The following is a 13,881-nucleotide window of genomic DNA, read 5'->3' on the forward strand; positions in this document are numbered from 1 at the left end:
ACCATGCACAATTGATACAACATTTAGAAAAAAAAGTGTAGCTACTTGTGGGATTATGAAATAAGATGTCTAGTTTTTTTTATTTACTTGTTTTTTTGCTGCAATGAAAGTCCGTTGCTCACGTAAACACAGGCAGCAAAGAATCATGGGATCAATTGCAAGTTGAACGTGGATCTAAAGTTGGTCATCATGGCGGTAGCTCAGTGTTTTCTCAGGTGGTACAGGAGTATAAAAAGTTTGAGAACCACTATCTTAAAGTACAACATGTGTGTATGTTACGCAGTTTTTTTATTTTTTCAAACACAAAACTGTAACTCTAAATCTCCTCCTGTGAGGAGTTGCGACGGAAAACAATCAAAACATTTAACAAGTCAATGAGGCAAAACCAGACTCACATGACGATGTTGATCCCTGAAAGCTGCTGGAACATCTGTAGGCTGCAGCCCACCAGGAGGGCCCGTCGGGTCGGAGGATAGGTCAGCATCCGCCAGATGACTGGGCCGTCTGGTGGGACGAACAGAGGCAGAGCCGGAGAAATTAGTGTCAATAAACAGTTTATTTAATCGCTGACACTTTGATCTCTTTGTGATTTTTTTAATAGATCTTATCAAGACAAAAAAAAAATAAGGCCAGGACGCACAGATCTTGCAGATGAACAGGTCTGAGTCCACAGGTGGCGCTAGGACAAACATGTACATATAATTCATATTAACATAAACAAACTCTCTCTTACACACAGGCTGGTGATCTGGGAGCAGCTGTGAGTGGGAGGATTCTTGGATTTTCCACTTCTGCCTAATGGGCAGAGCAGACTGTGTAAACGGGTGCTTCCTCTGACAGCGGAACACATTTAAGACTTCCTTCTGAACAAGGCTTAGAGTTTTAGACCGAGCTCACGGCGCTGGGCGAGATCCTCAACAGGGATTTTTTTTTTTGCTGAACTACTATTTCTTAAATTTAACCCAAGTGCCCAGAGGAAGACGTGTCACACGCAGCTTTCCCCTTTCCCACGGTAGTACCTTCGCAAACCACTAGGAGGCAACATACTCTAACGCGGTGGTCCCCCATAATTTCCCTGCGGTTGTGTTTAACCATAATGACATAATAATTACTATCAAAATATTTTTATCAGTAATATTTTTTCAGTCCGGTGTCCCCATTTGGATTCCAGATGACCCCTCATGGGGAAAATATTTTTATCAGTAATATTTTTTTAGTCCGGTGTCCCCATTTGACTTCCAGGTGACCCCTCATGGGAATGTGACCCCACGATTGAGAAACATTGAATAAACAGCTCAAAATGAACTGGAAATTAAAATAATAGGAAAAATAAAACGCTAAATGATCATATTTCCGAGCAATTTATGCCAAGTAAACAAAGAATATTTTAAAATAAAAAAACAGGGAAATCAAATTAAAGGAAATTAAAATAATAGGAAAAATAAAAATGATCACATTTCCGAGCAATTTATGCCACGTACAAAAAAGAACATTTTAAACTAAAAAAACAGGGAAATCAACTTAACTAAATTTAAAATCAAATTTAAACAAACTCTACATTTTTCTCATGACTGTGCGTCACCTGTGTGACAGTTCTTTGACGGCATGTGATTCACTTCAGTAAGATTTTTAATATAGAGCTCAAACTCAGACCTCAGACCATGGAAGAAAGTGATTAATTTATGGGATGAGTCACTTCTACGGCTGTGACCCAGCAGAGTGGTCCTGGTTTATCCTCCGAGACCAGAACAGAGGACTCTTAATGTGATGAGTCAACGGGGGGCGGGGGGAGACTAACGTAAACCTTCAACGGCTTGACGGTCCCCAAAGGTCGAGCTGAACTTACTCAGCCAATCACACGATCGTCTCTGAACCCTTTTTTTTTCCTGATGCTCGTCACTGATGTGGACATACAGTACCTGGAAAGACATGCGCTGACGCTCAGCTTCGTTTCCTCAGACATACAGCGACCAAGTGTAATTCAATCAGACGGGAGAGTGGAACGACCACAGGCCCAGTGATTAGGCCTCACAGCCATGCAGTAATTGCAATATTCACTCAGTGCAGCTGCCAAACAACAACCTCCGTCACGAGAACTTCTCCATCCCTTTAATCCTGCACTGATGTATAAAAACCACTGTGGTTGAAAACGTTACAATCACGTTGAAGCACTGCTGCCAAAAAAACTCGCTGATCCCCAGGCAATGACCATCATCACTCACAATCAGTACTTCCAGATACTTCTAACAAGTATTTTTCTTAAACTGTGATATTTGTTGTGAGTCATTGCAATTTTGATAAAAAAATATATATATTATTTTTTCTTTTTCCGTTTCACCTTTTCAACAAAGTGACCTCCAATTAGTGCTCGTCTTTCGCCACTTGCTCCCAGGAAAATCCCCCATCTTTTTTTTCCTGTGGCCAATTACGCCGCCTGCTCGGCACGGTTGGAGCCGTCTTTAAAATCGCACTTCAAACACGTGCCGCGGTCGGCTTAATGAGAAACCAACAAACGAGGAGAGAGGCCGGAGAACAGGAATCACTCCATCAGCAGAGAGACCATGATTACTGACTTCAACAAATCCTCTGTAAATCAGTAAAAACAAGAGTGAATAAGACTGAGAACCAAGGACCGTCGCTGGGCGCACAGTGGACGGGAATAGCAATCCTTCAATCCATCCAATCACCGTTTCTCTGAGCCGTTAGTGAGCAGTGAGTGGCTGGAAGCAGGACTGGTCTGAACGAGTGGAGCCGCAATCAAAGTCTGAAGCCGAGCTGAGTGAAGCTGCAGTTCTCCTCCGTGACCTCTAGACCACCTCTAATTAGGTCCTCCATGTACTTGCCCTCATTTTTTTATTTTTTCCCCTCCTCATCACAGAGAGACTTGACATGTGACACATTCCAGACCAGAGTAAAGGTCAGTGAGATCTTGAACGGAGAAATTATTTTAACCACTGTCCGGCCCACGTGATGCTTGATCTGAGTTCAAAGAACTTTTTCTTTTTGTTGTTGATAAGAGTCAGATCTTGGGTGAATCTTAGCAGGACATGATTTGTTGGATGGAGTCCTGCATGTTTGTAACCACCTGAAGTGTCTTCTCTGAGCATTAGGGACCAAACATTTTTTCTAATAAAATGAAACACTCAAGCATTCGATCTCTGAACAGTTTAAGAAAAAACACCAAGTTCTGAACTCAACCTACAAAACAGGAAATACACCAAATACCATCCTTAATTTCCTGCAACGGTTATTAAAGTTTTTTTTGGCTCGTGACCTCATATTGACACCATAAATTTCTGGCAACCCCAGAGACATCAGTCATCGGGTGAGGGTGGGGTACACCCCTGATAGTTCTTCAACCCAAACATTATTACTCTACAAACAAACATATATACGGACACTTCAAACTTGTACTTTAAAATTAACTACATTAAAAAAAACACAATCAACAGCTAATATCGGTTCTCAGAACTTGGATGAAGAATTTAGTTCAGAACATCAGAGGCACCTGCAGCAGTGAGAGAGGAGGCTGCACACAGGTGCATGCATTTTTAAAACCCATCAGATATTCCTGCCGCATTATTTCAGAAAGCGCTCCCGGGAGAGGCAGCGACACCGGCAACTCCAGAGGAGGAAGAGGAAGAGGAAGAAGAGGAAGAAGAAGAAAAGAAGAAAAAGAAGAGGAAGAAGTGAAAGAATAAGAGGAAGAAGAAGAAGGAGAGGAAGAAGAAGAAGAAGAAGGAGAAGAAGAGGAAGAAGAAGAAGAAGAAGAAGAAGAAGGAGAAGAAGAGGAAGAAGAAGAAGAAGAAGAGGAAGAAGAAGAAGAAGAAGAAGAAGAAGGAGAAGAAGAGGAAGAAGAAGAAGAAGAAGAGGAAGGAGAAGAAGAGGAAGAAGAAGAAGAAGAGGAAGAAGAAGAAGAAGAGGAAGAAGAGGAGCGCGGTCAAAAAGGTAAAGAAGTCTAACCACAGTGATCTTACATTCCAACAGAAAAAAGGAAAACAAAAACAGCACCAACCTCAAATAGTATGTGTCCCACTTTATTTTGACAGGATACTTTATGGGGTGTCTGTCTGTGGCCCACTCTGTTCAGTCTGGATTTACAGGGTTCTTTATCCTCCTGTTTAGTGAAGGACGTTTCTTTATGGGCTCATTTCAACACCATTCTGCAAAGGAGTTTTATCGACAGATTCATGTTGCGTTTCAATATTTATTGCTGTTGTAGGGCGGGGGGGGGGGTCTCAGCGTCTCTTGTTACTAGAGGGCGTCTACCATTGTGTCCTTGGGTGAATCATCTCATCCCAAAATACCAAGTCTGTGTCTGAGCAAGCCTATTGGTTGGGGTGAATAATCAAAGAAGAAGAGAACCAGGATGAAGAACGGAGGAGTCAGAACTGTCATGATCTGACGTTTGTTGTCAAAATACTTCTGGCGACGTTAAAGTTTTCCTGTATATTTCTTTTATTTTAATATGATAAAACTTTATAGGATGAAGTGACTGACACCGGTGATTAAAAACTGTTCTGACACACTGTGTAACTGCAGCATGAAACGCCGTGTTCTGTCAAACACCACGTCTGTCTGTCCATCTCTCTGCGTGCAGGGATGGAGACAGGTCAGAGGATGACTCATGATGAATTTGCCACTGCATGAAAAAAATAAAAAAATCCCTCTACGGTATTAATAATCTGCTTTAAGGCTGCAAGAAAACTGTAGAGCTGTGAATTAGTCTGTTTTATTCTCTGAGTTGTTACCGTTGCTTTTCTTCGCCGCACAATTCCTGCAACACACGCATCCAGTTCAAGGTCGAGATCATGGCACAGAGTCTGCTTTTAATTGCACAGCTTCATAACGACGTGAGGTTCAGGCCAGAGGTCACCGCGGGGTTTCGCCGTTAAAAGTACGAGATAAAGTGAAACTCCCTGACAATTAGAGCTTCTTATCACAGCAGTACTTCATGATTACAGTACTGGCTCAGCGCCAAACTTGTTGCTGCAAGCTGGAGGTGGCAGAGTTAAAGATGCTAAGATTCTCTTTAGGAGTGACAAGAATGGACAGGATCAGGAATGAGGTCATTAGAGGGATAACACAGACAGGAAGGTTTGGAGAAAAAGCTAGAGAAGCCAGATTGAGATGGTTTGGACATGTGCAGAGGAGGGACAGTGGATACATTGGTAGAAGAATGTTAGAGATGGAGCTACCAGGTAGGAGAAAGAGAGGAAGACCAAAGAGGAGATATATGGATGCAGTGAGGGAGGACATGCAGATAGTTGGAGTCAGAGTAGGAGATAAAAAGATTTTAACCAAAATTTTTCAAAAACTGAGCAATTTTGAATGCCCAACTCCTGAAAAAAGTTGAATAAAAATAATAAAAAAAATTAAATTAATAAAAAAAATTTCAAAAAAATAAAAAAGAATTACAAAAAAAATTTCAAGAAAATGTTTCAAAAAAAATTTTTTCCAAAAAATTTTCTGAAAAAAATAGTTGGAGTCAGAGTAGGAGATGCAGAGAACAGGGAGAGATGGAAATCAATGATTTGCTGTGGCAACCCCTGAAAAAAAGGGACAAAGCCAAAAGAAAAAGAAGATACACAGAACTAACTTTATTAATATGAATAGTGCCAAAGCCAAAAGAAAAAGAAGAAGATACACAGAACTAACTTAATTAATATAAATAGTGGATACATATATTTCTCCACATATATGTCATATATTGTCATATCTCAATTAATCATGATTAATCCACAGCTACCCTGTGTTTACTCAGGCATCATTTTAAAGTCCCAATATATCAATCAAACCCTATCTTGAAGCCCCTGATTGACACTTGAGTAATAAGAAAAAAAAAATCTGTTGTTTCCACTCACGTTCTTTGTTGACATACGTTTGTGAGAACTCACGTTTCTGAATAAGCCAAAGCAGACAGGCACTCGAAGGCCTACCCTGAAGTGATACGGCTGTGACTACGATCCAAACACACTGATGAGGAACGCTCGCTTACATTCTACTCCAATCACGAGTCAGTGACTAAACAGATGGCTCATATTTTGAATGCAGACAGTGGGTTCAGACCGAGCGCCAATCTGTGCAGAACATGAATAATAACAAACATGAGTCAGAAAAATAAAAAAAAAAAAAAAAAAGGGTCGCATCAGTGTTTCTGCACGACTTGTCGGTGTTCGACTGCAGCAACAGCAACGGCACAATGTGATGTGAATGCCAGAATTTACAGAAACGACCTTCACTCTGCCCGGCGACGTGGCCTCGTCCACACTAATGTTTTACTCCTTAATTTGTCACACAAATGTTACATCACGACTGTAGGAAGAGAAAAAAAAAAAAACTGCACCTGCGCTGCTACAGGAAATTAATGCAGAACAGAAGAAGGAGTGTAGGTGTCGACTAACTCCACCATCTCTACAGGACTTCAGGCAATTTCAATGAACAGACAGTGGCACCTGTGAGTCATGCAGTGAACTCCACCAAGTCTAAACCAGTATTTAAACTAAAAGGTGTCTGACAAAATGTTCCAAAGCAAAATTATTATTTTTTTCTCGTACAAATAAATATCCACCATTGAGTGATTTTTCTGTGTGAAGTTTTTTTTTTTGCCTCAAAATCTAGTCGTTCCTTTTGAATTTTCTCTCAGTTTTGGGGGCAAAAAAAAAAAAAAAATCAGAGAGATGGATCAAGGCTGTAGGAGGGTGTGAAAGAATTCCACATTAACATTCACTGAAGACGGTCTCTCTCTGTGCTCAGTCTGCTGCTGCAATATCACCAGGTCCAAAAACTTTAACAGATAAAACAAACGACAGAGTTGAAACGCTGAAGCTCAAAGATGTTGACGACAGGAAATGTGTCATTACGTGTCCGACTCTTTCAAATTAAAAGCCCTGTCTTGTAATTGATGTTTATAGTTTTGTATTTACCATTTACAAATTAATGACCCGTGATTTGGGTTTTTTTTTTCTTTTGACAATTTTTCATGATCCGCAACGAACGACCTGGCTCCAAACAAAGCCTCCGAAATTAGATGGAAGGAAACAAATCAATGTCTCATTGAGCCACTCAAGCAAAGTAAATAGTCTGAACATTCTGTTACGCTGAGAAAATTTGCACACTAAACGAGGAAACGGGGATGTGACCAGAACTTCATTCAGAAAAGTTCATTTCAGGACAACGAGATGTTGTCCTGAAATCGTCGTTCTAAAGTTCCAGGAAACAAAGAGCGATCTGACAGACATTTGTCCTCTTAAGGAAATCACTAGTCTGTCATAGTGAAGGTAACATTGTTTCTTCCTAATGAGAACTCACAGCAAAGACTGGAGACCTGCAAGATTCCTTCAAAAAAGAAAAAACAGTCTGACAAAGATCTCGATAACGTTTTTTTCCTCGATGTAGTTGATCAAATATTAATAGCAGCCTGAAAGTACATGCATGTATGTCCATATATATAAATATATATTATGCGCACATATATACATATATATACATAGCTTGAAAAAAGGGACAAAGCCGAAAGAAAACGAAGAAAATGCGCACATATATACATATTCATATATAAACAATGTTACATACATATATAAGTATATATGTACATAGATATATATACATATATACATACATATATGTATATATATACATACAGTACATATATATGTACATACATATAGATACATATATATACATATATGTATATAGATATACACATACATACATACATATATAGATATATAAATACAGATATACGTATATATATATACATACATGTATATATACATACATATATATAGATATATAAATACAGATATAATACATACATACATAGACCTCTCTAGCTGCATCCACCCACACGTATGGTGGACAGAAATACACAGACACACCCCTTCCCATATATGGGAGTCAGCCAATAACAACAACATCTCTGGAGTCAGGCAGCATCTCAGCAGGTTATTTATCTAAATGAGTTATTGAGATTTATGACATCCCAGCTGAACACCTGCCTATATGACAGCTTCTCCCCTGGACACACACACACACACTCGTACACACACTCAGATTGGCAGAGAAGGAACAATCTTAACCTTTGTCACGCACATTTTTCGTTTTCCCATTTCCCATTTAAGCTTTCAATGGAAAAATAAATTATAGCATTTACTGTAATAATTGTAACAATGAATAAATCAAATCAAACATGGTGATTTCAGTTGATGGAGCATTCATAATATTCATTTAAAACTCGACCGGATGAGTCACGGTTCTTGTTTAGTCAGTCTTAAATTAATTCCCACCGTGTTCTGCAATTCAAATACGTGTAAAACCTCCAGAGGTGCCATTAAATTGCACTTCCTTTCCATTGTGAGTGACTTCTATTGTCGAGTGGGAAGAAAAAAAACAAAAAAAACAGCACAGTTCTCAATCTAATAAAAAGCAGGGGAAAAAAAGAAGTGTGAAAATCAGCAGGTTGTCATTTCATGGGAGGTTATTTCTTGGAAGCAGTCACAGCACAGACTGAGAGTCTCGCACTGTGAAAATATTATATTTCCTGTTGATGTTCGCCGACAGTTTTGTTCAAATTTTAATGTCTAAAAAAATACAGTCGGCTGCTTCTATTTGTTAATAAGAGTGTAATATTGATAACTGAGGAGAACCTGTTGTTCTAGAACAAACATTAACGCCCCTGGTGGTAGTAAGTAGCTAATACATGATTAGATAAAGTTGATTTCACTATTTCACTTTTCAAATAAAAACGTGGGTCTCCAACCACTGGGCCGGGGTCCAGTTTTGGGCCGTGGATCAATGGTGCAGGGCCATAAGGAAAGAATTTAAAAAATATTTTTTTTGTTATTCTGCATTGTATTTTATTTTGAAAAATCAAAAAAATCACTTATGTCTGCATCTCTATAGAAACAACTTTGTAATAATAATAGGAACTAAAGTGTCTGAAATATAATAATATGTATATAATGATTATTATAACTGTCTAATAATAATAGGAACTAAAGTGTCTGATATAAAATAATATGTATTTTATTATTATAACTGTTTATTATTGTTATTAAAAATCATATTATTAAAAACTGGTCGCTGGTCCTAAAAAGTTTGAGGACCATTTTCAACAAAAAGTGTTTAAAAACATTCTGTTACGACATTACGGCTTCATCTAATTTATATATTTCAACCAAACAAAGGGTCGACATGGACCTCCCAAGGGGTGTCAACCCCCCTGTTGAAACTCCCCAGTCTAAACTGGTCCTGTACTGCACAGGTGTCTGTGAATGCTCTTCAGATGTCAGCAGTTCAGGATGTTGAAAAATGTTTATATTTCCAACCGACTGTGAACAACACTGAATAATCAATGATTTTTTTTTTTTTTACCTCCTACCGCTTTAATCAACAGCGTTTATTGTCTGCTGCCGCTGAAGTTTCCTCTTTATCTGCTAATCCATAAGCCTCTTAACAACGGTCTGAATCTTCATGTAACTTCGCGGCTGAGCTTTTATCTCCGCTGACGTCGACCCTGAGTTTCTTCTCATTATGCATCAACTGAATGGGTTTTTCTTGACAAAAACATCACGAACGCGTGAGTGTGTCGTCGCTGTCGGCACTTTGACAATCAAATAAAAACACCAGCAAACAGTGGCTTCGATATTTGCACCTGCCTTTAAAAAAAAACAAACACTGTAGTTCCATGTATTTATGAAAGACCTTTGTTTTTAGACCATCTGGACCAGGACAGAAACCAATTACTGGGGTAAAAAGAAAGATAATTCCCTAATCTTGGCCCCTCTTTGCTTTCATCAGAGCAGCTTACTTTGCATCGCATCCTCTGCTAATGCATCCTCCACCATAATTTCCCACATGGGATTCTGGCTTCATATCTCGCTCGCACTCCTTCCTGCTGCTGCTGCTCCTACAATTAGCGCTTTGTTGTTGCAACCAAATGCACTTGTGGGGAAGAACTCTAAGTCTTTTGTATTTCTAGTCTAAATGTTTGCTGATATTTTCTCCAGAGAACACAACTCCTCTGCTGTCATCGTTTGGATTTTTTGAATGACATTCTATTCTGTTCCTTCCCGATTTGAACAACAATTTTTCTTGGTCCTGGTTTCATCTAAATGATTTCTATTTCTTTGATTCCAACCCATCAATTAGCCCTGATGTCAAACACTGTACGTAGACGTCAGATCGACTGTTGTCCGTCAACTCTCAACACTTGTTTTCTGTGTGTGAAGTCCTGGTCTCATTATGATTTCCTTGCGGGTTTGAAAGCAGGCGCCGAGCAGCGGTGGAGTTTCATAAAATGATCAAACCCCATGAATTATTAATGTCCAGTGTGTGAACTGTGATGCAGGTGGAAGCTGAGCCTCCCTTACACATCAATCAAGTACAGTAGGAGAGAAACTGGGCCAGCAGTGATCATTAAAAGTGAATTGGGAAAAGTAATCACTTAGAAATGTGTGTCGTTTTAATGTATGTATTATGTATGTCTCTTTCAATATTAAAGCAAGAATATACATATATAACGATATATGTATATAAATACATATATACATATATAAAGATATATGGATATAAATACATATATAAAAATATTTGCATATAAATACATATATAAAGATATATGTATATAAATACATATATACATATATAAAGATATTTGCATATAAATACATATACACATATATAAAGATATATGTATATAAATACATATGTACATATATAAAGATATATGTATATATACACACATATATAATACATATATTCATATATACACATACTTATATACTACATAAATGTATATGTATTTACATATAAAAATATATATCATATAAAGATACTCTTGTGTATATATGTATATGTATAACTATATATGTTCATATATATACATATATTTACATACAAACATACATACGGCCTATTAATATATGTACATATGTAGAGTATGTGTATAATGTATATGTACGTATATGTACTATTCACATATATCAACATATTTTCAAAATATTCAATAATTAAAAAAAACACTTTAAGTCATAGAGTATTAAATATAGTAAATGTATACCAGTACCAAAAACTCTTAGTAGTATTCAAAAACAACATTGCACAGACCAGACTTAATAATTTAAACATATTTTGTTGAAATGCAGAACATATTCATTTACTAGTTTTTCCTCCGTACATCATTGATTATTTTCTGATATTTTCTGACACCGGTGGAAAAACAAGCGGCCAAGAATCGCAGCACAAGTTTAGTCAGACGTCTGCCAGTCGTCACAGCTCTGCTGTCGTCGAAGCTGCTCTCTGTGACATAAACGTCATCTTCTGTCCAACAGCTCTGTATCAAGTCCACCGTCTCCTGCCTCCATCACTCAGTGTCACACAGCACACACACACACACACCCTTGGTCTGCCTGAGGCTACTTCTAAATCTCTGAAGCTCTTAGTTGCTTGAAACGCTTGTAATGAACAAGCGTTTCAAAAAAAAAAAAAAAAACAACAAAAAAAAAGAAAAAAAATCAATGCTTTCAATACGTCTCACTATAAAATTTCTCCCCACCAACAGCAATTTAATGGTTGACAGACTTGGTCCACGACGTGCCACAATATTACTACTTTGTCATAATGGCTGTCCCATCTCTTCGATTTTCCACCTCACTTTCTCCTTTTCTTGCATCTGCCCCCCGCCCAAAACAACCTCCTCCCCCCATTCTCCTCCCCCTCCTTCACTTCAACTCTTTGGATCAAAAAGCAAAGCGATTGCAGATCAATGACTTGATTCTAATCATGGAAAAATCACCAGATCAATGACTTGATTCTAATCATGGCAAAATCACCATCAACATCATCATCTCCATCAGCATCAGTAACAGCTTTCTTTATCTTCATGGTCACATAATGATGACATCATCATCATGATCAGTTCTTCCCTATTTATTTTCACCCAACCGACATTTTTAAGACGCTGAGATCAGTTCGTCAACTCGTTAATTTGCGGAAAAAAATTACATTTTACGGAACGTTGAATGTCTGGAGTTTTCGATGGCGTCAGACAAGAACATTCGATCCACCATCTTGTTCACTGGTTTAGTCGCCAACAACCAACCATGAGCTCACAGTACTGGATTATATGGTTAGCATTAGCAAGAAAAACCTCCTGTCAAGACATTTACCAAGATCAGCACAAAATCACATGAATATTCTCCAGTCCATGGCAAAAAAGTACCATAACCAAAAACCTCCACCTCATGAATCTATATCTAATTCTGGAAAAAGCAAAAAAAGCCTAAAATTTGCATATTTTAGATTGAAAAGTTGTAGTTGTAGAAGAATATACACAGATAGTAACATTGTGAAGCTCAAAGTTATCCGTGTGGCAATTTTACAAAGTTGCTGTAAGTCACGACAAGTCATTAAGGAAAAAAAGCCTTTGCTAAAGTGACACCTACAGGTCACAATAACTTTTGGCTTTGGTCGAGCAAAATTTTGGAAATCCACAGTGTGTGTTAAATTGTGTAAAGGAGAGAAAAGAAAGATAAATGGCTGTGTCGAAGGTGTGAGTGGAACGAGAGGTGATAGGTATTGTTTCCATGGCAACCAAAAGTAAAGGGACACTGTTTTCGCTCTTGTTTTGCAGAAGTAAACAAGCAGACAATTCATTTGCTTCAGGTAAACGTGTCTGTTGTCTGCTTTCCCAGAGTGGCGCCAAACGAAGTCAGAAGTCAGCCAAGGGCCAATCAGGTTTCTCAAACTGAAGGACCTGCTCGACGAATGGACGCTAACCTTTGACATTTAAGCCATAAAGGGTAATGTATATTATGCCAGTTTGTTTTTTTTAAAACTCAATTAACATTAAATTGAAATGAGTAACAGAATTATTTTAGGTCAGTGATCACATCGTTAAACAAGAAGTATAACATACACAACATTAGTAAAAACATGAGTAATCCTGTTTGATTAAAATAATTATACTTGTGTTAATGTACGGGATGTGTCACCAACTTTGGCTTGTATTTAAACACTTCACACACATGGTGTGTGTGTGTATGAAGTGCTAAAACTATGCATTTTTGAGTAAAACCGATGTTTAAAAGAACAGAACTCTGAGGACTGTTTTTAGGAATTAGACGTAATTAGAAATTAATGTGAAATCTCTTTTTCAAAGGCTTTTTGCTGGGCTCCATCCTCTCCATTTGCACGTCTGTCTGGTTGCTAAGCGACAGCTGGTCTCCAGGTCGAATGTCAGCCCTAAAAAAGAGCATGTAAATTGCAAACCTACTTGCTGCGCGGACCGGCAACGATGAGACACAGATGGTGGTCACACGTTTGAAGATTTCTCACTTGGGATTCAGTTGTGAGGGACCCCGAGACCTCACAAACGCACACAACAAACACAGGCTGTCACGCTACCGAACAGCTGATCCTCACAGAGCTGTGATATCGTAAGAAGAACTGGAAGATCGTAAATAAGCGAAGAAGCAAGTAGAGCAGTGCATTAAACAACAACAAACAATACACAGAAACAAGGTCAAAACAGTGTTGTTTACCGTTTGGACTGTCTGTACCAGGACTGTCGTAGCTAACGTTACCCCTGTGCTCTGTAACAGGACTGTTGTAAAAATCGTTAGGTATGAAGGACTGTCGTAGCTAGCGTTAGCCCTGTGCTCTGTAACAGGACTGTCGTAAAAATCGTTAGGTATGGTGTTGGTACCAGGACTGTTGTAGCTAACATTGGTTCTGGTGTCTGTACCAGGATTGTTGTAGCTAACGTTAGCTCTGTGCTCTGTACCAGGATTGTTGTAGCTAACGTTAGCACAGATGTATGTACCAGGATCGTGAGCTCTTGTGTACGTAGACTGTCATACGTAGGTTAACGTTAGCTCT

The 13,881-nt window shown here is 38.5% G+C and overlaps 1 protein-coding gene across 1 annotated transcript in view; it reads right to left on the minus strand.

Moving 5' to 3' along the window:
* Positions 1-13,881, minus strand: part of slc2a13a (solute carrier family 2 member 13a) — a 41,792-nt gene that overhangs the window by 17,259 nt on the left and 10,652 nt on the right. Inside the window, 1 exon segment of the mRNA XM_008315911.3 lies at positions 396-504. Within this exon segment, the coding sequence (XP_008314133.2) occupies positions 396-504 (109 nt within the window).

The sequence above is a fragment of the Cynoglossus semilaevis genome, chromosome 8 (genome assembly GCF_000523025.1).
Source record: "Cynoglossus semilaevis isolate Cse_v1.0 chromosome 8, Cse_v1.0, whole genome shotgun sequence".
Classification (NCBI taxonomy): domain Eukaryota; kingdom Metazoa; phylum Chordata; class Actinopteri; order Pleuronectiformes; family Cynoglossidae; genus Cynoglossus; species Cynoglossus semilaevis.